Here is a 22,644-nt window from a genome sequence, read left to right on the forward strand (position 1 = left end):
CAGTTGAATCTTTTGCTTAGAATGATTAAGAATGTGACAGTCATTAAGATAATTTTGGTCAAAATTAAGAATTTTTAGTTTTTGGAAAATTGTAAACAATGAAAATTATTCCAAGATCCAGTGAACATATTACTAACGTAAATAATCTCAATCGAGAGGATTTAGGTCCATATATCAGAGAGTTTGCTCTACTATTCTAATATGTTCCTTTTACGGAAAATAAAAGACGACTTAAATCCACTATCAGCGGCGATTTTTATACTTTTAAGATGAAAATACACAGAAGTTTTATTGCTCACAGATAAAGATCTACCTCATCACCGAGGCAAGCAAAGATCACATCTACGGCATCGAAAAAGAAAGAAGATTGTTTACAGTAGTAAACATTTTGCATAAAATTATACGAAAAATCTTAATTCTAATATATATTTATTTTTTTGTGACTCTTAATATGGCATTAGGGATGTGTTGACAAAAGCTGCTTACTACGAACCGACCATATTGACAGAGAAAAATAAAGAAAACCTTAAACTTTGAAAATTGAATTTCATAACAATTCCCATGATATTCAATCACTCAATCACATTAAGCACCGATTAACTATGCAGTCAAGATCATCAAAAATTCCAACAGATGACATTGGACATTGAAACAATTTTTTTCCGTTTTTTTCTCTTTCTTCTCATAAAAGGCAATTTCTTTGAACAAAACAGCTGACAGATTTGCATATTACATCAGATTATTATATACATATTTATATGAGTAGCTAGCTTTGAACAAAAAACGGAATTCCGCATACATTATTATGTTGTTTATTTTTAGCTTTTTATGAGCTTTCGCAATCATATCTAGAAGAAAAATGTTTGTTTCGCGTCTAAATCCTATTTCTATGATATATTATCAAGAGATTAAGGTATGATTATTAAGGTATTTTATTTTTATTGAAAAATCAGAATCAAAAAATGTATATCCTATTACAGCATTTAAAATATATGATGATAAAGTATGAAAAAAGATAATATGACAATTTACTTCCACAGCTTTTTAATGGACATATTCTTTTCGTTATCTTTTTGCATAATCTTAGCCACTGCCATTTCAAAATCTTCTTGGGTTACATGAACTCGTCTCTCACGTAATGCATACATACCAGCTTCAGTGCACACACCTTTTACTTCAGCGCCTGAAGCACCCGGCATCAATTCAGCAATTTTCTTCAAATTAATACCACGTGTCAAGTTCATCTTGCGTGAATGAATCTTAAGAATGTCTAAGCGTGCTTCCTCATTGGGTGCTGGAAACTCTATTATAGTAAACGAGAGAAAAATTAAGAGAAAAAGAAAAATTAGCAAAAATTTACATATAAATTTTTTTATGACTAGAAAGCGTTTTATCAGCTTCTAGACGTTCGACCGTATGCGGTTAAAATTAATCTTCGCATTCTTCTTCTCAGAATGTTAGGGGCCATTCATTAATGACGTCCAGCTATTAAAAGAGTTTTATGTAATAGGACATAGAGTAATCATTGAGTATATTTGACGTGATTTGCAAATGCCCCACAAAAATTCTTCCCATTTTAGCGCTGTATAAGTAAGAGCGAAATCACGTTTAGTAATTATAAAACCGTTTCCATTTGTATTGATCACCAAACGATCCGCTTTAATTCGGTTATTAGCAAAAAAAAATGTTTATCACTTAAAATACGAAAGGATTAATAGAAATAAAAATAAATTTATTAATGGCCCAGACTTTGTAGTAATGACTATGCTAAAAGATAGAATGACTTACTAATTTATGTAAATTTCATCGTCTTATTCCCAAAAAAAAAAAAAAAATGAAATATGATGAGACTTACCAATCTTTCTGTCAATTCTTCCGGGTCGAAGCAAAGCTTGATCTAAAATGTCAATACGATTTGTCGCCATAATGACTTTAATATTTTTTGTCGCCTCAAATCCATCCAATTGATTCAACAATTCTAACATAGTACGTTGAACTTCAGAATCTCCACCACTTCCGGATTCAATTCTCGAGGAACCGATGGAATCGATTTCATCCATGAAGATGATTGATGGAGCATGTTCGCGTGCCATTACGAACAATTCACGGACCATACGAGATCCTTCACCGATGAACTTTTGGACCAATTCAGATCCGGACACACGAATAAAAGTACATTCAGTATGATGGGCAACAGCTCTTGCCAACAATGTTTTACCAGTTCCGGGTGGTCCATAAAGCAACACACCTTTTGGTTGCGCAATACCTAAAGCTTCAAACAATTCTGGATGCTTAACAGGCAATTCAATGACTTCTTTAATCTCCTTAATTTGCTTATCCAAGCCACCAACCATTTCATAAGTGGAATCTGGAACTTTTTCGACCATCATCAATGATACTAATGGATCAACCTTGTTTGGAAGGATTTTATGCAAGGTATAAGATTCATTACGAAGAGCAACTCTGGAGTTTGGAGTTACATTGTTAATATCAATGTTTTTGTCAACATCAACGACAAATTTGCCTTCTGGATGTACTTTAACCAACACCTTCTTCTTATCCATAGGCTTTACAACTTCTCCAACATAACTGCCTTGTTCCTGAAGCAATTGAAGTTCCTCACGTAACATACGAACTGAAAATGTAGGACAATGATTAATCATTATGAATATTAAATTTGGAAAGTCATGTTTCATACCTTTTGCATTTAACTCATTACGTTGAGCTTGTAAACGACGAAGATTCTGGCTTTTTTCATTGACAATAAGCTGCAGTTCCTCTATCTTTTGGATATAATAACTTCTAAATCCTTCGCCGCGAGGTCCACTATCAATTTCCATCTAAATTCGATTATCTGAATTATTTTTCCTGCTTTTTATTAATTGTTGATAACTTACCTTAGATGATGCAGTCATTTTGAAGTATTTTTGTTAATTAAATTAACTACAAAACAGAGATATCACCAAAATACACAGAAGATGAGTTTGCAAAATATTCTTGTTGTTCAATTTCTTGGCGTAGTTTGTTTTCACTTATTTATTGTAAAGACGCCTTAACATCTGTAACGTTCAAAAAATATTTGAATACTTAGCACACAAAGTGCATAGGAATTGCCCTAATATTCAGAATGATTCAGACGTTCAGTGAAAAAATTAAGTAAAAATATCGCCGAAAAAATTATTTGGAGATTAAAGCGCTCTTATTTTACACGAATTAATGTTGCACAATTAATTAAAGTATGCATTTGCCAATTAAACACAGCAATGTGCGAAGAAAAAATTAACGTTTTTTAAAAATTCAAATCATGTCTGTGAAAAAATGACCAAATCCTTTGTCACTCAGTTGTTAAAATCAAGTTGTTTTCGGTAAATTCGTCATCGATTTTTTGTTAATTAAACAAATTTTAGGTAGTCAAACCGTAAATTAGTGATTGTCAAGGCATTAAATCATTAAGTATGCTTAAAACTCAATTGAAAATTATCTTAAAGTGAAACATTCCAATCTTTCATTTCAACATTGACATTTTGCGAAAAATTTAAGACAATTTTACGAAAAAATATTTTTTCCTAAGTTAACTAAGTTATTTGAACTAACAAAATTGTGCAAGTTATTGAGCAAGCAGTCCGTCAGTCAAAGTGACAGTAAAGTGCAATGATTTAGTGATTCTTCGTTAAAAATAGCATACCTTTATTTCATAGCACATCATTTTCATTATTAAAAGTGATTTGAACGATATCTGTAGTATATGGGATGTATAGATAATAAATTAGATGTGTTATAATGAAGGATAAAAGTGTATGAAAAAATGTGACTTGAGAGTGAAGAAGAAAAAGAAATAAATTAGAAAAAAATTTAGTGCTAATTAAGGAAAAAATTAATAATAAAAAAAATTAAAGAAATATGCAGTGGGAAGAAAGTAAGGAAAAAATGTCAGATAGTCCATTAGAGAATTTAAGAAATTCAAAAGCATTAAAGCAAAAAGGCAAACGAGCAATCGCGAGTACAATTTATCAAGAACTTTCCGCAAATGGCCACTCAGAAACTTTAAATGTTATGCTCGATGATCTACTAAGACCCGATAAAGATTTCAATGATTCCGACATAATCGAATGGTGCAAATGGATTATTGCAAGTGGAAAATCTCCCAACGATTTCTCAAGTCAAGGTATGATATTAAATCGATAAATCCATTTTTTTTTTCTATATGAAGAAGTTCACTTGCTATATGAGCAAATTCAGAGTTGTAAAGCAGGTGTCTATAACCTGTTGGCATAATATGAATCTAGGACATGACGATGTTGTTTACTATAAATATTGCGTACGTCTTTATCTCGTCTAATTTTCGGCACAAGTCGCACGCATTAGCCGCAGATAACAACTCTGATCCTATTTATATGTGTATAGTATTATTGTAATAAAAAGAACATCTTCTTAGTTAATGAGAAAGAAAGAAAAACGGCAACAGCAGACTAATATTACGAAAATCATCTTTAGCTCATAGTCAATTTAGTTATTTTGCAGTGATTTTTTGATTTTCTCTCCGAAAAAAATCTAGATATACATCTTATATCCATTCTATTTTATGTCGTACACGCGGCATCCCCTCTGCTTCCTATGTTGCTTTATTAATCCAAAAAAATGCAAAACAAAGCACATGGTTAAGATATTTCATGATCCAGTGCTGTATTTCGACCACTTGTTTATTTTCAATAATTTATTGGATAGAACGAAAATCGACCAAGAGAGGAGAGAAGTGAGGCTTCTCATAATTTTTTTTTCTTATTTCATTTCGATTTCAATTGTGTTACATTTTTTTTGAACACAAATAATTCTTATGCATATACCTTTTCCATAAGATTTCTTTCCCCATTTTATCTTTTTCATTCTATGCCTCTTCTTCTTTATTTTATCGAAAAAAAGAGTTCTTACGTTTGGTTTGGATTTTTTTTTTCTGACTGGCTTATATGTTTAGGTTTAATTAACTTCTTGTGAAGGTTCAATGTACGGAATTTATTATTTATTTCATTTTCTTAAGCAAGTAGATAGATAATAAGTTTCATGTTTCATCAACTTTTTTGTTTCAATAGATGCTGCTGTTGCTATTTTTTTTCTGCTTATGCTTCCATTTTACATGTTGGCGAATTATTGTCTGATATATTTTTAAATTTATTTAATTTTTATGCAATGACATCGTATATTAATTATTGATGATCAAGTGCTCCTTCTTTTTATAATAATTATTATTTATAAATACATTTAAAATTTTTGGTGTATTAATTTACACATTCCTAAATTTGTTTCTTCGCTACTCGATGTATTGGTTCATTGAACTTAAACTTACGTTTGGGAGAAGGTCGTTTCGATTTCAGCATTCTTTCATTCAAGAAAAAAGTACGAAAAATATATTGGACATACAAAAATTCTCTCCTTTTTATCATTGCTGTGAATCGTGCTCATCATGTTACATAAAGTCACACAAAAAATAATAATAATCTTGAAATTGATCCATAAGTCAAAATAACAACACATACGGCTAGGTTTATCGAACTTGAATCATTGAAAGTTTAAGATATTGAATAAATGTTTTATTTATCAGATTATCAGTTTCTGTTAAAAATAAGAATAAAGAGAATTAAATTTGTAAATGTGATTGAATCCGTAGGTTAAATATGAAATTCAAATTGTAGAAAGAAAAAAGATTTATTATAATTTCCGATCAGATCACAATCAAAAGAAAAATGTTCATTAACTCACAAATGTGTACAGATTGTTGCTTGAAAAGAAGAATCTTTTAATTCTTTCCAAAGTATTTTTGACCGCATTTTTATTCTTATTTTGTTAAAAGCAAATGTTTCCATGCTGTCGTGAGTCAAAAGTGACTAGCTGAAGCGCATTTAATTTACTAACGTTCAAAAAAATTAAAATTATGCTAACGGTCATTAATATTTCAATTTTTAACGTTCAAAATTTATTTGAATGCCGGTAGCAAACATTCAAACTGTCCGAAAAATAACGATCATGAAATTTTTGAAAAACTGTAAATTTGATGAAAATAAACTAGTCGAAAAAATAACGATCCAAAAAATTTTGAAAAATATCGTCTAAATTTGAAACTAAACTGGCCGAAAAAAATAACGGCTGTGAAATTTTTGAAAAATATTGTGAAATATTTGAAAATTAACTGGCCGAAAGAATGACGTTAATTGGCCAAAACGTATAAAATTTGACTATGACGTCGTTCCTCTTCAGATAAATGTGCTAAAAAGGAGAGAAATAATAGGTATTCGAAGAGAATCTTTCATATTTTTTAATTCATTTTTTATGTTTCCAAAAAAACTCTAAAAGGAAATTAAAAATAGCAGATACACAAAAACCATATTGCTTGATGGAACAAGAAGAATTTATCCAAAAACAAAGTAGTGATCACATGATGATAATTATAAGTTATAAAGGTTCTACAATACATATAGCTAAGAGCATAATGCATCATCATTATTTTAATGTGTGTTATGAATTCAAACCGTACATATAGCTAATTTCTCACCTAGCGTTGTACATAAGCATTTTCTGCATTTTAAACATATTGTTTTACATTCATTGAAGGGAAATATGTATATACACACATATGAACATTATCAGTTGAGACTAACTAGAACCATTCTTAAACAATAATAATAATAATAGTAATAATAGCAACAATGATGATTTTCATAGTTATGAGTTTCATGAAAAAAAATGGTTAAGCATAAGATGGAAAGAAAAAGTTGTTCCGGTAATTCACACAGTTTAATTGCTAAGACATAGCATACACCACATTTTTTCTATCTTTCTTTCTCATAATTTTTATTTTTTAAAGAAGAATCTTTCTTCCTTCCTTTAAGTGTTTCTCATTGACTTGAAGGCTGGCTGAAAATATATATTATCATATTGAAAAATGTTTTATTTATTATATCTTCATAAGCTCAAAAGCTTATGGACAATTCATTAATGTCTTTATTTTTATATTAATATTTTTTAATTTTTCTTTACAGTTCGTAGTTATGATAATCATGCAAAATGCGGCTTAGTTTGGGTTCCACACGTCGTAGCCTATCGATGTCGTACATGTGGAACGTCGCCTTGTATGTCAATATGTAGGGATTGTTTTAAGAGAGGAAATCACAAAAATCATGACTTTAATATGTTTCTGTCACAAGCTGGTGGAGCTTGTGATTGCGGTGATACGTCAGTCATGAAAGCTGAAGGATTTTGTAGTGATCATGGAATAGATAATCGTTCTAATAAAGGTCCAGTGCCACCTGATTTAATGTGTGTTGCTCAAGCAACAATGCCAAGACTACTTTTGAGATTATTACTTTACTTTCGTGACCATCACAGCATAAGAGGACACTCTTATAATTATGAACGTACAGCAAAGGATTGTGATGATTATTGTAGCATGTTGATGTACTTTAATAATATGGGTGAATTAATGAGACGAATTATGACGCGAACATTAATCGATCCTGAGGTAATTCTTTTTGAATTTATATGCCTGTCATTGTTTCTATAAAAATGTTTAATCTTTCAGATGTATAAGAAATTAGTTCATTCACCGTTCCCTAAAAACGTCTATGGTGCGTATATGACAAGAAGTAATCAAAAGTATGAGGAAGCGATTAGATTATTCCCATGCCCAGAACCACCTGCTGAATATGAGAAATTGCCAGCTTTAGGAAAACAACTTGTCCATAAGACACTGCTTGAAGAATTTATCTTTTGGACATTCAAATACGAATTTCCACAAAATGTCGTATGCTTTCTACTTAATATGCTTCCTGATCAAGACTATAAAGAGCATTTGACAAGAACATTCGTAATGCATTACAGTCGAATCCCGAGTGTTTTAGAAATGTCTGAAGATCCCGATACAATGAGTAATCGTGTTGTTCATGTGAGCGTGCAATTATTCTCAAATGAAGCGCTCGCGTTAAAGATGGTCGAGGAATTAAATTTGCTACATGTCATGATCATTAGTCTTAAATCTATGGTATCAAAAATCTTAATACCTAATACTTTGCACGGTAAGTTTTTTCTCTCTTTATTCCTATTTGTTTCTGTTAATTACAATGTATTTGTTTTGCAGATCCCGACAAAAACTTTCATTATGTCGTCGATTGTGCAAAGAAAGTAATGCGAGAACATTGCTATTGGCCATTAGTTTCTGATTTTAATAATGTTCTGTCGCACGAACGAGTTGCTCAAGTATTTCTTAAAGACGATAATCTTATAGATATGTGGTTTCAATTCTTGTCAATGCTACAAGGTAAATACTTTCTCATTTGTCTGTTGCTATAGATCTTGCTTATTGGTTTACTCTTTTGTTTTTAGGAATGAATGTGAATATTCGTGAAACAACGAGTCATGTCGAGTTCGAGCCAAGCTCATATTATGCCGCTTTTAGTTGTGAATTAGAAGCTAGCGCATATCCAATGTGGTCAATAATATCGCACTTGAAAGACAAGACCTATGCTGAATTATCGAAGAAGATAATGAACTATTTAGTTAACTATTTGCAAGAGTGGCTTGATGCTGTTAACTTTTGCACGCCACGAATCGAAAAAGACGAAATGCTGCACGCCTCGTTTCATTTTCCATTACATCGTTATCTGGCTGCTTTCTTATATCAAGCTGTTAAGACAATGAATATTTCATTAAATGACATTCTACCAGAACCAGAGACGATAAAATTACTTATGATGCATCCATTGCGTGTTCAGGTGAGTTTCTTCTTTATATAATAATATTAATAATAAGTAAAAGAGCTTTGCTTCTTATCTTTAATCTTCACATTTTATTATTATATATTTATTACGAATTTTCTGTACCTTAAAAATGCAACACATACATACAAATGAAGATTCATTTCTTTACAAAAAAAAGCTCTTAAATATCTAGAGATCATGAAAAAGTTGAGAATGAAAATGTTTAAGATTCTTTTGGAGTTTGAGCGGCCTGTACATAAGGTCCATAGTCGAAAGTTTTAATTCTTGGTGATATAAATCCACCATATCCATCTAATCCTTTCAAAAACACTCCAATACCTTCTAATGGAACTGGTGGATTATTCACTACATCTTGTGCATCAAGATATGGCACTGTACTCTGTGCTGCATCCTTTCCCATATCAGAATTTGTGAACTTAACATAAGTATTTGGTTCTGAAATCGGAAGTGATTTTGCTTTGCTTCTCACTGGTATGTCCGGAGATTTGAGAGTGATTTCAGTTCTTCTATTGCCATTTTGTGTAGACTGTTCTGTATTGTCATTTGATATCCAAAAACTCTTTTCTGGCTCAATAATTCTTCCATTGCTATGAGTCATGAATGATGAAATAAACAAAAAGTAAATTCCATGAATGAATTAGGCAAAAAATAGTAAGAAGTGAGCTCACCTGAAGTTTATTTCTGATACACGCATTTCAAGGTTAAGATGACGTCCAACTACTCGGAATTTCACACCAGTCTAAAAATTAAGTTTTCATTAAATGCTTACTGAATGTCTTAAACAAATACTTACGACAACGTGTCCACTTGGGGCTGTTAAATCGTCCAAATCAACTTCACGACGATCCCAAGCTAAAGTATGAAAATCACGGCCATCTCTTACTCCTTTATCAAGAATTGTATAATCATCGACTGGTACCCAACGTGTGCTTGTTGTATTGACTCGTCCACGTTCCATTAATTGACCTTCTTGAATTTGAAGATGTATAATACGATTCTGTTTATAGAATCTCAATCCAGTTACAATCCTATTAGAATAATCTCAAATTAAGTCGCATTAAAAACAAGAATTATTAATTAACGTACATATTATCAGAGATATTTGATAAAGCAGGTCTTAAATTGAAAAATCTGTCAGATTTCTTTCCTTGTTCATCGCAAATACAGAAACAATAGCTACAGTGCCAAAATAGATATCTAAAAGAATGAATGAAAAAATGTAAATTTATTTTAATTAAAAAGCAGTGACATAATGAGAAGTTTATTTACCTCCACCAAGAATCAACTTTAGTTGTTCCTCGTGTACAATATTTCTTTTCACCGAGTGTTCTTCCGTTCTCATATTCAATATATTCATAACGACGATCACTGTTTGGAGCAGCAGGGCAAACCCACATATCAGAGTCCTATAACATGTTTTATATATGTTAAGCTATAATTTAGTGATAAAAACAATAATAATCACTTACAACAAATGTACAGAACAGTAATTTTCCTGAACATTTTGGCTGTTTCGCACAATACAAATCTTTAAAACATCCGTAGCTTTCTGTTAATTGATAATGTGAACAAGTTTCCCAACAACCACCATCGCGATTTAAATCAACCTCATTTTCAATATAACCTTGAAGTAATCTGGTTATTTGGAGATAGGATGATCCCTCCTTATGTGTATTTGGGTCACATCTCCATAATGATCTATCGGCTCGTTCGAGAACTTTTTGCATTAATTCTTGTGCCTTTGTTGCTCTACGTTCAAAATTCTTTCTCATTAATAATGATTCTTGTGTGTAGTTTCCTATAAGAACAGTAAGAAGACATAAATGAGTCATTCAGAATTAATAAATCTTTTTGATCAAAAGCAAATGAAGGTTAGAGTCCATACTACTGTATTTGTTTAAATCAAAGTTCTAAAGTATTCCCGAACTGTACGTAACACATAAATAACCCCAAATGAAAATCACATGAAGGTTATTTTGCGGAAGAGAGGAAAGCATGTTCGGTCATTGATGTCTTTTGAGTATTTACTTCTCTCAATAGATTCTGTATATATATATAGAAGATTACTCACCTCGTCCGTAAGTTTTGAGTAGCATATAAGAAAATTGCATCATTGCATATCCTTTCAATTCCGTCATAGTAATTGCATTATAAAGTTGATATAAAACTTGTTGCGGTGATCTTTGTGCGGTACATAAAGTGATTGATGCTTCCTATATATATGAACAAATAGAATTTAATGAGATTTATGAGGAAGAAGGTGATTATTGATTGAGGAAAAAATACCGATATAGCTTTATAGTACAATCCTTGCTGATAGATATTAATTTCAATCTTATTAAGTGTTCCATTAATCGGCCACAAAGGATCACTTATAACTGTCTCTGCCAAATCTAAATTTGCACGCTCATCAAAGCCATTTGTTCGAAAATCATTTGTTTCCAAGTCTTTGGTCAGTCGATATACAAAATTGTCTCTAAATAAGCTATGAATGCTCTTTACATCTGATTCTAAATTATTCCATTCATAATATCGAGCTAAGACTTTAAAATCATCATCATTAAAGTTCTGATCGACATATTGTTGTATAAACAGAAAATGCTGATTAAAAATTTTGTATAGTCGCTCATTGCGTGTCAACGATGTATTCTTATCAATATATTTTTCCCATAAATTTCTCTCTAACTGAATATACATGCTTCTCGCATAGTCAGGATCTGTAGAGCCTTCATATCGAATTGATTGCACATTACTGTGCATTAATATTGTGCATAAAAGTACATTTAATATGCACTTTGCAGCTATCATTTTGATATTACTGGAAAAAGTAAATACGAGGAAAATTGAATTTTTATTATTATTTTTTACATTCATGTAGCTTCTGTTCTCCATTTGTTTATGAAATTATGTTAAATTAAGGTCGTATGTGCAGTAAAATTATTTAAAAGATTTTTCGTTTTATTCACAGATGTGAGAGAAACAGATGATTATGAGTTGTGAATGTAGACATAAATATACAGTTTCACAGAAAATAAATGAAAAAACAAATTGACTTTAATCATTATATTTTTAGCGCATATTTCTAGTTTTCGTTTGATGGGTGCTGATTTGTGGGTATTTTTGTCTCGAATTTTGGTATGCATGTATTCGAGAATACTTGAAGACTGATAATTAATACGCAATTTGAGATTAGGAGTCTGAAATTTATTCATGAATATCCCGATTAAAACAGACTGCAATTTGATGCAAACTTGAAATTTCATGGCAAGTTACATAAATGTCTAGTTTTGCATACAGTTGACTAATTACATCCTGTTTAATTTGAGTATGAATTTGAGCATTCAGCTTGGATAAATTGAATTTATTTTTAGTAATACTCTAGCATATATGCATATTCTCAATGAGCATCTTACGATATCAATGAGCATGCTCACTAGCATAGTTCACTTACGGTACATTAAGATGCTCATTGAGCACATGCTTGTATGTTAGGGATGGTTTAATAAAAGTTGGATTTTGATGGTCTGAACTCTTGTCTAAACCTACAAGGCATGCCTCCTCGTGGCATTTCTGATAGCAGCCTTTACATTAGGCTTTGGAATCTATAATAGCGGTTTCGACATCATATTAACTAAGGTCTTCTTTTTCGGACAAAATTCTTAGTTTTTTAAGACAAAAATTCCAAAACAACCCGTTCGTTTGCGATTTAAATTCTGGCTACGCCCTTGCATTAGGGTCTTAAGCTTCTTTAGCTAACTGTGTCTGTATTTTACAGCTATTGAAAACATTAAATGCGCTTTTAGTCTCAACATTGTAGACACTCATTACTAGTATCAAATCACGGTAATCGTCTGAACTCTATCTCTCTTATTGTATTGTTACGTGATTAAATACAATCATATTGGAACTCATAACGAAATGTTATACAAAATTTTTTTTTTTATTAAAACGTCACACCGGAAAAAATAGCAAATCAGTACGATAAAAAACAATGTTTTAGTTTTTTTGCACATGAATATAATTTAAACAGATGGGAACAGAATCTATAAATGTCCAAGTTGTCTGTGCAATATGCGTATATATTCGTCATTCTTGGGATATTTTTCTTCTTTTACCTTTCTGTTTATCTTCAGTTTCTCCCTTTCTCTTTTCTTTATGAAATATTCATGAAAATGTTTTGCACTTCGTCACCTATTAAATTGACATAAATCCCGTTTATTTTAAAGCAAATTATGAAGCAATGTCCATTAGCATTTGTTATTTTATAGTATGAATTGCTTTTGCTTCTTTTAAACAAACAAAGAAAAAAAATATATATTTTTGTTGATTATGCCAAACAAAATGCGGAACAACACAATATACACAACTTAGAACGACAATGAACGTTGACAGACTGGAATATAATCTCCCTTAAAATTGTATTTTTAGTGATCCGTAATTGTGACTCTCATTGACTTCTCTCTGTGCTCTCAGAGAGGCTTAATATTACTCAAATTTTGTTGTTTTCGGAGAGTGACCAAGCATGGCTATAAATGAGGCTCTGTGCATTTAACAGATGACTTTTTTTATCAGGAGCAGTAAATAATGATCATTTGTGGCTGATTAAGTTAATTTCAGGGTCAATATCTTACCGACATGTCATTTGCAATCAATTCCAATAATCCTTTGTTTCCTAACTGTCTAAATTCATTACCGGCTGGTCCATTGACTAAATTTTGAATTCTTGGGATGATTCCTTTGACTGAAAATGAGCTATCGTCGATGATTCCACGAGCGAAATTCTCAAGCGTTTCCTGCTCAATCTTATCATAATGATCAAGGTATTCCTCATACTGATCATGCTTATTTTCTATTCGACTGACAAGATCAATCATTTCATGGATTACTAACTCTAATTTAGTGTTTCGTCTTATGTAAAATTCAAGTCCTTGCATTGTTGCTTGAGAAGTTTCATCAATCTATGGAAATCAATAAGTAGTAATGAATATTTAATTCAAGGTTATTGAAATTAAAAAATTGTTCTACAGTAAGCTATGAAAAATACCGGAAAAGAATCTATGGCTGGATTCAAGGATTTAATAGAAGCTACGGAACTTTGCATTTATTGTCTGAGTCATAAATGAAATTTGTCTTAAATATGCAAATTATGTCCCAAATTCACTGATTCTACCTGTACAATAGGAAACATACTTTTTGGCATCCATAGATTCTTTACTTGAGCTACAAACTGTGTCATTTCAAATTGGAGCAAAACAATCATTATGGTGCTTTAAAGGCACCTACACATAATTTTGACATTTAGCCGTTAACACAGCGGTGTAATGATTCCATATCGAATATGGAGGATGTCATATCGATAAGACTCAACATAAAATTCTAGTCTACTTCGAGCTCTGATCTAGATAACATCTAGAAACTGTTATAACCCAAAATGACTGTTTATGGATAGTCTTGGCTAGTTAAGGTCCACTTTTTCTCGATAAATCCTAAGTTTGCTTTAACAAATATATTCAAAATATCAACTTGGATTGCCTAAATCAAATCCTTTGATCTAAGTCTTTAGTCTGATTCACAGTCATATGACAAGCATCAATTCTGATTGTATTGTAGTTACTTACCAACATCTCTGTATTTCTAAATTCTTGCGATAGTTCCGCCATCCTCGACAAGATTTTCTTCTCTTTTCGTTTCATAAATGGCAAATCAATTTCATTTGTAACTCCCACTTGATCAGCTAATTCCCATGTGCTAGAAATTGTTTTAATAACTTCACGACTTAAGTATAACACATCAATCACATCTTCAACAAGTGCATTGACACTAACAAACTGCCATATGAGACAGATGGTGAAGAATTTGAACCATCTCGACATGATGGAAATTTTATACTGAGCTGGCTGTAAAGAATAACAAAAAAATTTTTAAAAATAATGTCGACAATGTGTGCGCATTATTTATGCTTTCAGTAATCAGATCGTCACTACTATAAACATTCAATTTAACACAATAAACGATAAATCCGTATGCTAACTGTAAGGATCATTTGAGCATATATATATTTAGAACGCAATTTCACTTCATTCATAATATTTTGCGAAACTGTCGTCACGTTACTATAAATACAGACTTTATATAGCGATAATGTCTCAGATCACAAAATGTCACTTAGTTCTGTATGAATAAAACATGAATGAAATACAAAGTTCAAAAATACTAAGAATAAACATAATGGATGGAGATCAATTATTTAACAACTACAGCGATGGAAGTAATAACAAAGTAGTCATTGTTCAATCATTTACACACAAAACTGATGTAGTCAGCGCGTCTCAACGATGAGTCACTTGATTTAACATTTCCTCTTTAACGGTTTTCTCTTTCATCCCAATTTCAACTAGTTTAAAGCTTCTTAGAAAACTACAAGCTTGATATGTCGCGAAATTGACCAAACCTTATTCACATTCCGTGATTCATCAATTTAAATTTGTGTTTTTATGGAAAAGTCTGTTGTTTTGAAAATCATTATTTAAATTGGACTTAATGTCCACATTGTCACTCACTGTGCATTTTTATCGCAGTGAGCATTTTAATAATTTTGAACGTAGAATGTATATGCTTTGTGAGAAATTTTATGCAGCTATGATTTTATCATGAACTTAGTATTCATTGACATATGAAATAATTATAGGCTGGAATGACTAAATTGAATGAAAATTTATGAATTGCCTGCTTTGATTAGTTTTGGCTCTCTACAGTACAGACGTAGGTGTGATTATTGCGACTTAGTGATTTTTGAGTCACAGCACATATCACAGACCGTCAATTTTTGATTAAGTTGTTAACGCACGTCACGCTGTGGTTACAACGTTAAAGTGGGCCAACAGCAGATGTTGCTGTCAAAAAGGTGACGGAGCGTTATTCTAACCTAACATTATGCTGCTCGGTTCCCCTTACATACCATCATGTGAATACCAGCATATAATTTTTTGAGGGTTCAATTCAGACACACCTACATTCTCTTTCAGCATACAGTTATGTACATGGAAGCACTAATTTAATTGACTATAATATTTTGTTATATCAGACAAATTCAATTTGATTCCGCGTATTTCTCTTATTGCTTTAATATTTAATAGCTTCAACTGAATCTTTTGTTTGTGGATTATTTACGGATTTTGTTATAGCTCAACATACTCAAATGACCTTTTTATGAATTAACATGTTATTAGTTCTAACTTTGTCAAAATACAGTTCACTAGTTTATGCTGATAATCTTTAGTTCCTCTATAAATAATTATGTACAAAGAAAGCAGTACCTTAATCAGCTCTAATTTCAAAAAGCTATGATCACAAAAAGACGCTTAGTGATATTTTTTTAACAACTTCCATTCACATTGGAAACAACTGCTCAACTGAAATTTTAAAATAAAACTGGTTGTATGTTGAGTGTGAAACACACATTAGTGCTGTGTATATGATGACTGAATAGGCTAATGAGAATGAAATTTAAAGAGAATGGAAATTGTTGAGAATGAGAGTTTTATTAATCCAATATGAATTGTGTATCATGATAATTTGATCTGAGTTGGCTGTGTCAGTTAGGGGTGTATTTAGGGGTTGAACTGTATGTCCTCAATTTGACATGATAGTCATTAAAGGATGTGATCAGGCTCATACAATATAATTAATTTCTTATCCCAAGCTACTCACTGTTACGTAACTTCTTAATTCATGCCATATGATTAAAGACAATAGCAAATGTATGTGCTGCTCGGTACAGATTGTAGCAATAAATAATTTCTTCCTTAATGCGCTCCTTGAACTTTAAATTGATTATTATTAATTTCTGTTCCTGTTTCTTTTCTCATTTTAGAGCTTATTCTACGAGGTCTTATCAGGAATATGGGTACGAAATGGATTACAAATTAAAGGACAAGCAATGACTTACATCCAAGCCAACTTTTGTAATTCAATGGTCGATATGGATTTGTTCTTCTTGCAAATCTGTGCAACACAATTGCCAGCAAGTTTCTATTTGACATCATGCATCGATAGTTTTGGTGTTAACGAATGGTTCTTCCAAAATCTTACATCAACTCAAGAAATGGAGCATGACTCAATGATGGAAGGAATGCTGACATTCTTAGCGACACTTATTACATCTAGAACGAATTTAGGGAATGATGAAGACATGAAATGTATTGTTGAAATAAGTGCTTTGTTGACAACAAGTGATAAAACTCATAGTCAACTTTTAGAATTAATGCCTGAGAGATCAGGGAATCCGTACGCGAAAAATTTCGAAAAGTACTTAAAACTTCTCTCAAGCTATCGTCCACCGCCAGTTGGGTCTGAGAATTTAGAACAAGGATTATTTATTCCTTTGCCAATTGTTTGGAATATTTATTATGATCCATTACATGTGCTATTAAGAGCTGTTCATAGACGTGACTTTCAAAATTCATTGGATCGTTTTAGTGCATTCGTAACGCAACAAAATAAAATGCCAAAAAGTGGAAACTTATGGCCACCATTTCGACTTCCAAATGATGTTGGTGTAGGATATTCAGATCCATCGTGCATCTTAAATACTAAAGTGTTTCACTCAATTATCTTAGGAATTTTATATCGAGCTGTGAACGTACGTAATGTTAGTGAACATTTAATGGCATTAGCAATATTTTTATTAGAACTTGCTGTTACAAAAACGAATAAGGACACGGAAAAATCAACATTAGAATGTAATCCAAGAACATCGTCGGGTTCCTCATCATTCAATAGTACTAGCATGGATCAACAGCATAAGGATACGCCTGACTTATTTAATTGTTATCCAGGCAATAATTTATATGAGAATTTATCGCTCCATGTATCAACATTGACATTAGGCACAAATGAGACACAAAACTCGCCTGCAAATTATCAAACTCAATTTGATAGTGACATTGAATGGGAATTGTCAGAAAGTGATGCCATGCCAATGTTAATTGGAAGTGTTGATCATGATTATGCATATAATGGTGGATTAGATGTAGCAGTTCCACAAGATTTATCAATTGTACGTGAAAATAGTGAAGATTTATCATCTCCACCGGTTAGAACAAATCAATTGTTACCAATTATGAGTTCAGAATCGTCAGTAGCTGTTGTAGAATATGGCAATAATCCACAACCAGAGCAAAGACAACTTGCAATAAACTCAACACCGTCCATAAGTGCGGGTAGCAATAACATGGAATTAGTTGTACGACGTGAAACGTCACAAAGTGAAGTAATTAGTGATGGTCGTAGACCAAATAGATCACCTCAGGAATTATTTTACAGTAGCGGAACGACAAACAATATTTCTGGAGTAATTTTGCCATTTAATCGTGTTCAACCCGTTGCTGTTCCTAATCAAGTTCAGAGTATGGACGTCGTTCCATCAGCATCAACAAACACGAATTTCCGTAGACGTATGAGAAACCTTGAATCACAGGATTCAACAGATGCAATAAAGATTGATGATAGCATTTTATCACTATTATTAAAGCTACATTCACAATTGAGTGGTACGCTTGATAGTTTCTCATTAGAAGATGACGATATGAGTGAGTCAATTAGTAATGATGATGCAGCAGAATCAAATGTTAGTTCTAGTCACCAATATCCAAATTCAATTGAACCGAGAATCGGTGATGGACCTTTTTTCATTGGGAATTTATTGAGAAAAATTGCACGTGTTGATGAGAAATGTGCCCAAAGTATCAATGAAATACGTCAAAGATTGTGGCCAAATCAGAGGGAACGTCAAGCTGAACAGAAAGCTCGAGAGGCTAAGGAGAAAGAAGAACGTACTAAGAGAGCACGAGAAAGACAACAGAAAGTAATGGAAGAATTTGCAAATAAACAAAAGCAATTTATGGCAACGGCAGCCAATTTAATGGAAGGAATTGATGATGATGAGAATGATGTGGAAGTAGCGCGTGAAAAGGAATATGATTGCATTATTTGTAATTGTACGGGTCCGTCGACAGAAGCAAATCCAATTTGTCTCGTTGTTCTCGTCGAGTCAAGTAGCATTGTTGGACATCGTAGAAAATCTCCTAGTCGTTTCCCACTACCGGTTTGTGATGAAGATAAAGAATTGCCCGGACGTAATGTTCGCTTAAGCAGCGAATTTAGAAAACGTGCTGAAATACTAGGCCGTAAATATGGAAGTCAATGGTTCTTGACCCATAATATATGCTGGGAAGGTGGAGTTCACGTTCAATCTTGTGGACATCATGTTCATCTTACATGTCATGAATCGTATCTTAAATCTCTAGCTCCGACACGACCTCAAAACCTAAATATTGAACATGGCGAATTCTCTTGTCCACGTTGTCGACAACTTGCTAATTCCGTATTACCTCTTAGTCCACAACTCGATCGTCCTACATCAATTATTAGAAATCCAGCTCCAGATTTTGATCGACTTTGTGTTGAATTGATGGAATTAATTAGGGACAGTCGAAGACCTAATACGACATCAAAATTGGAAGAAGCAATGGTAACAGCAATGGAAAGTATGACAAATAGCACAAGAAATATTAAGAAATATCATGCAGAAGCGCTTTATCAAAATCCACCGACAAATGAGAGTTTATTTGCTTTTGTGACATCTGTAGCTCGAACAAATCTCGAATCGGAAGTAATTCAACGAGGCGGATCATTGTGCACTTATAACGATATACGTTATCGTCCTAAACGTGAATGTATTGTTCCATTATTACATGTTCTATCATTTCATGTGAGATTGATGATAAATAGCAAGAATTATCCATTTGGAAATCATGAATGGTCAATGGATCGGACATGGGCATCATTGTGTGGAATTAAAAATGTAGATTTCTCCGTGCCAGTGCCTTCATATGCGAGTGTCGATAAAATGCCAAGTCTCATCACTGATCCATCTGCACAACTAATTAAATATCTCTTATTGGCACCACTGCAACTAGATCAAGGTAGCTATTAATTATTTAAGTCACTTTCTAGCTTAGTTGGCATTGGATTTTTTAATCCAAGGATTAAAAATTAAATCTTTGGATTAAAAAGTTATTTCAAATAATTTTTAACCGTTAATTTTCAAATTTTATTTAACCGTTAATTTACATTTGTTTTAATTCCAGCATACTTTACAAGCATTGTCAAAGTAATGTATAATCTCCTTTATTATCAAATTGTTCTGCAATTTTGTATCCGTTTGACGGATGAAGAGTGTGAAGAAGTGATTAAAAAGTTCACGGACGTACCGAAAGTTGCAGATAACGGTGTTTCAAATGTTGGAGCAGCAATGGCTCTTGTTTTAAATAATTTAGATCGCTGTAAGAATTTCCGTCAAGATCCGTACGAAAATGAATTTGAATATGATGACGATGACGTTGAAATGAATGAACCAGGAACTTCCAAAATGAATCCAACAGTTGAAATGAAAGACTTGGACACGAAGCTTAAAGAGTTTGAATTGGAATTGCAATCACTTTGTCTTCCATATTTACGTAATGCAGCACTTTTGCGTCATCATATTTATCATCAGGAATTACCTGAAGTTAAGGAACCGAAATTAGAATTTGCACGTCTCGTCTACTTCCTTGAACTTGTAACAAAAAGTATGGATTGGAAGAAATTCAATGCTTCAAAGGCTTTATGCTTTGCTAAAGATATGGAATTATTCCTCCCTGTTCATTGGTGTCAGGAACTGAAAGAATCACGTCCTCCACATGACACAACTAGAGAATTGATTGTGAATCAGCATTTAGAATGGCATCAGCCACAGTTATTAGCATTACCTCGTGAATATGAGAGACTGTTTACGGTAAATAGACAATTAATTTCCTTAAATAACTTCATGTCTGACTAATGTCTATATTAATTCCAGTATTATTACGAGCAAGCATGTCTCAAATGCTCAAACATACCAAAGGAGAGTTCAATATGCTTGATTTGTGGTAAAATTGTTTGTCTCAAACAAATGTGCTGTAAGGAACAGGATTGCTGTGAAGCTGTTAGGGTAAGCTGACATTTCTAATTAAGCGAGACTAAGCTAAATCTTTGGATTTAAATAAATCCTCGGATTAATTTTAAGCCTTAAGCATATTAGTCTTCCTGTGTACTGTATAATCATCAATTTTCTTTGTTATGATTCATTTAGCATGCAATAACTTGCGGACGAGGAACAGGAGTTTTCTTGGTAGTTACGTCAACATTTATCATCATTGTTCGCGGCTCAAGAGCTTGCCTGTGGGGATCGTTGTATCTTGACGGATATGATGAAGAGGATCGAGACTTAAAGTAAGATTTTTTTATTGCCTTAATTAAAGTTAATTAAATTATATTAAATAATTATTCTTTTCCTTTTGTAGACGCGGAAAGCCTTTATACTTATCAAATGATCGCTTCAATTTACTGGAATCTCAATGGTTGTCACATCGCTTCGGTCATATAAACCGCTCATGGGTTTTTCATCGCGATTCATTGTAAACGAATAGAATTTTAAATGTGATAAATTATTAAACGGCTCAATTATGAAAAAAAGGAAAATTGAAGAAAAGTGAAAAATTTTTGATTGAAGTTTTTTGGATTAATCTTTTATTACTATTATTATAATTATTATTGGCAACTATTAATTAATCCATATTATATTGCATAGTTATGTTTTCTTCAATGATATTAGATGCACAATAATCATTGCAGTATAATGACTGAAATCTTATTTCTATTGAAAAAAAAAAGTAAATGCTAAATGCCGACTTCTGGTATCATTTGAAAATATCTTGTATATTTATGCACATTATTTTGTTGAAATATAATAAAATAAAAACAGCTTAATTAAACAACAGTTGATGAGTTTGTTTCATATTTACAGACATTTTTCCAGGAACAGAACGTGAGAAAATTTTACAGGCTTAAATGATTTGCTTCGTTCATGACGTATAATTTTATCACTTTGGCTTTAACCAAGTTTAAACAACAACTGGAATAAAACATACGTTTTAAGATAATTCAGCCGTTCCTAAAAGTATTATGAGCTGTAATCCATGATCTACACTGGTCTATCTTTTCCTTTACGCTGGTCGTGCAGATCAATTGTGATCCATGACCTCCTTAAACGTATCTAAAGCTGGCTTCCGTCTACCAATTACGAATACGAAATGACATGATATCTCTATCAACAGCTTCTCTTCATGGATGAGTTCTTAGATCTTTCACGCGTTCTTTTGCCTCTCTCCCTTAGTTGGGATCTCCTATCGGTGACTCAGACCTTTAGATCCATAGCTGTGCGTTAATATGTGTTTCATGGCTATTGACAGTTCATCGAGTGAGGATTCGCTAGATCTCCCGGTCAAAACCGATCATCATAAAATCAATATAAAATATTTCACTGTAGTTCTTTTAAAGCATCCTGTAATATAAGAATCAATTCGAATAAATCAAAAAGGCACAAAATTTCGCTCTTGAAAAAATTGTTTTTATTTTGCATCCAAAAAAATAGTTTTACGAAAAATATTTCATTAATGACAACTATTGTAATTTATGTCTGGATTTTTCATGAATTTTTTTCAAGTAAATGAGTCTATGACAAATTTGGAATTCTTATGGATTTTGACAACATTTCAATTTAATTATATTAAAAAAAGGTTTGAAAATTTCTTCTTTGTAATTTGATATTCCTTTAATTTTGATGCTATAAGATTCAACAAAGCTATGAGTTATGCTATATAGCCAAAACAAAAAACATTTTTAAAACGCATTCCTCAAAATAAAATTTTTTCATAAATTAATTTATGTCTCATATAAAGCTTTTCAGTCTCGCATTAAAAATAAAGTTTATTCAATTAATGACTGAAGCTGATTAGAA

At 32.2% G+C, this 22,644-nt stretch overlaps 3 protein-coding genes across 4 annotated transcripts; 1 reads left to right on the forward strand and 2 right to left on the reverse strand.

The window, feature by feature from the left end:
• Nucleotides 1–914: 914 nt before the first annotated feature.
• Nucleotides 915–3,045, reverse strand: Rpt6 (26S proteasome regulatory subunit Rpt6). Its single transcript, XM_070653405.1, has 4 exons — nucleotides 2,898–3,045; nucleotides 2,699–2,840; nucleotides 1,856–2,635; nucleotides 915–1,303 (listed from the first exon to the last, which is right to left on the reverse strand). Exons 1-4 carry the CDS (start codon nucleotides 2,913–2,915, stop codon nucleotides 1,029–1,031), a joined length of 1,215 nt encoding a protein of 404 aa, XP_070509506.1. The 5' UTR covers nucleotides 2,916–3,045; the 3' UTR covers nucleotides 915–1,028.
• A 600-nt stretch (nucleotides 3,046–3,645) lies between these two features.
• On the forward strand, nucleotides 3,646–21,558 carry Ubr3 (Ubr3 ubiquitin ligase). Its single transcript, XM_070653603.1, has 10 exons — nucleotides 3,646–4,165; nucleotides 7,032–7,510; nucleotides 7,571–8,063; nucleotides 8,126–8,305; nucleotides 8,371–8,759; nucleotides 16,639–19,750; nucleotides 19,916–20,601; nucleotides 20,665–20,796; nucleotides 20,938–21,077; nucleotides 21,149–21,558. The coding sequence occupies exons 1-10, from the start codon at nucleotides 3,901–3,903 to the stop codon at nucleotides 21,264–21,266; spliced, it is 5,994 nt and encodes a 1,997-aa protein (XP_070509704.1). The 5' UTR covers nucleotides 3,646–3,900; the 3' UTR covers nucleotides 21,267–21,558.
• On the reverse strand, nucleotides 8,806–16,207 carry orion (chemokine-like protein orion). 2 transcript variants are annotated; one of them, XM_070653604.1, is made up of 10 exons: nucleotides 16,082–16,207; nucleotides 14,384–14,662; nucleotides 13,397–13,723; nucleotides 10,837–10,978; nucleotides 10,235–10,563; nucleotides 10,035–10,171; nucleotides 9,852–9,962; nucleotides 9,559–9,793; nucleotides 9,434–9,504; nucleotides 8,806–9,352 (listed from the first exon to the last, which is right to left on the reverse strand). In XM_070653604.1, exons 2-10 carry the CDS (start codon nucleotides 14,636–14,638, stop codon nucleotides 8,968–8,970), a joined length of 1,992 nt encoding a protein of 663 aa, XP_070509705.1. In that variant the 5' UTR covers nucleotides 14,639–14,662; nucleotides 16,082–16,207; the 3' UTR covers nucleotides 8,806–8,967. The 2 variants fall into 2 exon arrangements, with proteins under 2 accessions (XP_070509705.1, XP_070509706.1); XM_070653605.1 differs by lacking the exons at nucleotides 13,397–13,723; nucleotides 14,384–14,662; nucleotides 16,082–16,207 and adding exons at nucleotides 11,052–11,583; nucleotides 12,881–13,287.
• Nucleotides 21,559–22,644: the final 1,086 nt, after the last annotated feature.

Source organism: Chironomus tepperi, unplaced genomic scaffold, assembly GCF_022539635.2.
Source record: "Chironomus tepperi strain 1889 unplaced genomic scaffold, CSIRO-AGI_Ctep_v1 contig_68, whole genome shotgun sequence".
NCBI lineage: Eukaryota > Metazoa > Arthropoda > Insecta > Diptera > Chironomidae > Chironomus > Chironomus tepperi.

Coding starts and splice junctions, on each gene's coding strand:
- Rpt6 (XM_070653405.1), bottom strand. Junction 2,636..2,698: donor TAATGAGTTAAATGCAAAAG/GTATGAAACATG, acceptor CTACATTTTCAG/TTCGTATGTTACGTGAGGAA. Junction 1,304..1,855: donor AAGAATTGACAGAAAGATTG/GTAAGTCTCATC, acceptor TTACTATAATAG/AGTTTCCAGCACCCAATGAG.
- orion (XM_070653604.1), bottom strand. CDS start 14,638: ATGTCGAGATGGTTCAAATTCTTCACCATCTGTCTCATATGGCAGTTT. Junction 9,505..9,558: donor CCCCAAGTGGACACGTTGTC/GTAAGTATTTGT, acceptor CTTAATTTTTAG/ACTGGTGTGAAATTCCGAGT. Junction 9,353..9,433: donor GTATCAGAAATAAACTTCAG/GTGAGCTCACTT, acceptor CATGACTCATAG/CAATGGAAGAATTATTGAGC.
- Ubr3 (XM_070653603.1), top strand. CDS start 3,901: ATGCAGTGGGAAGAAAGTAAGGAAAAAATGTCAGATAGTCCATTAGAG. Junction 8,064..8,125: donor AATACCTAATACTTTGCACG/GTAAGTTTTTTC, acceptor TTTGTTTTGCAG/ATCCCGACAAAAACTTTCAT. Junction 8,306..8,370: donor ATTCTTGTCAATGCTACAAG/GTAAATACTTTC, acceptor TTTTGTTTTTAG/GAATGAATGTGAATATTCGT.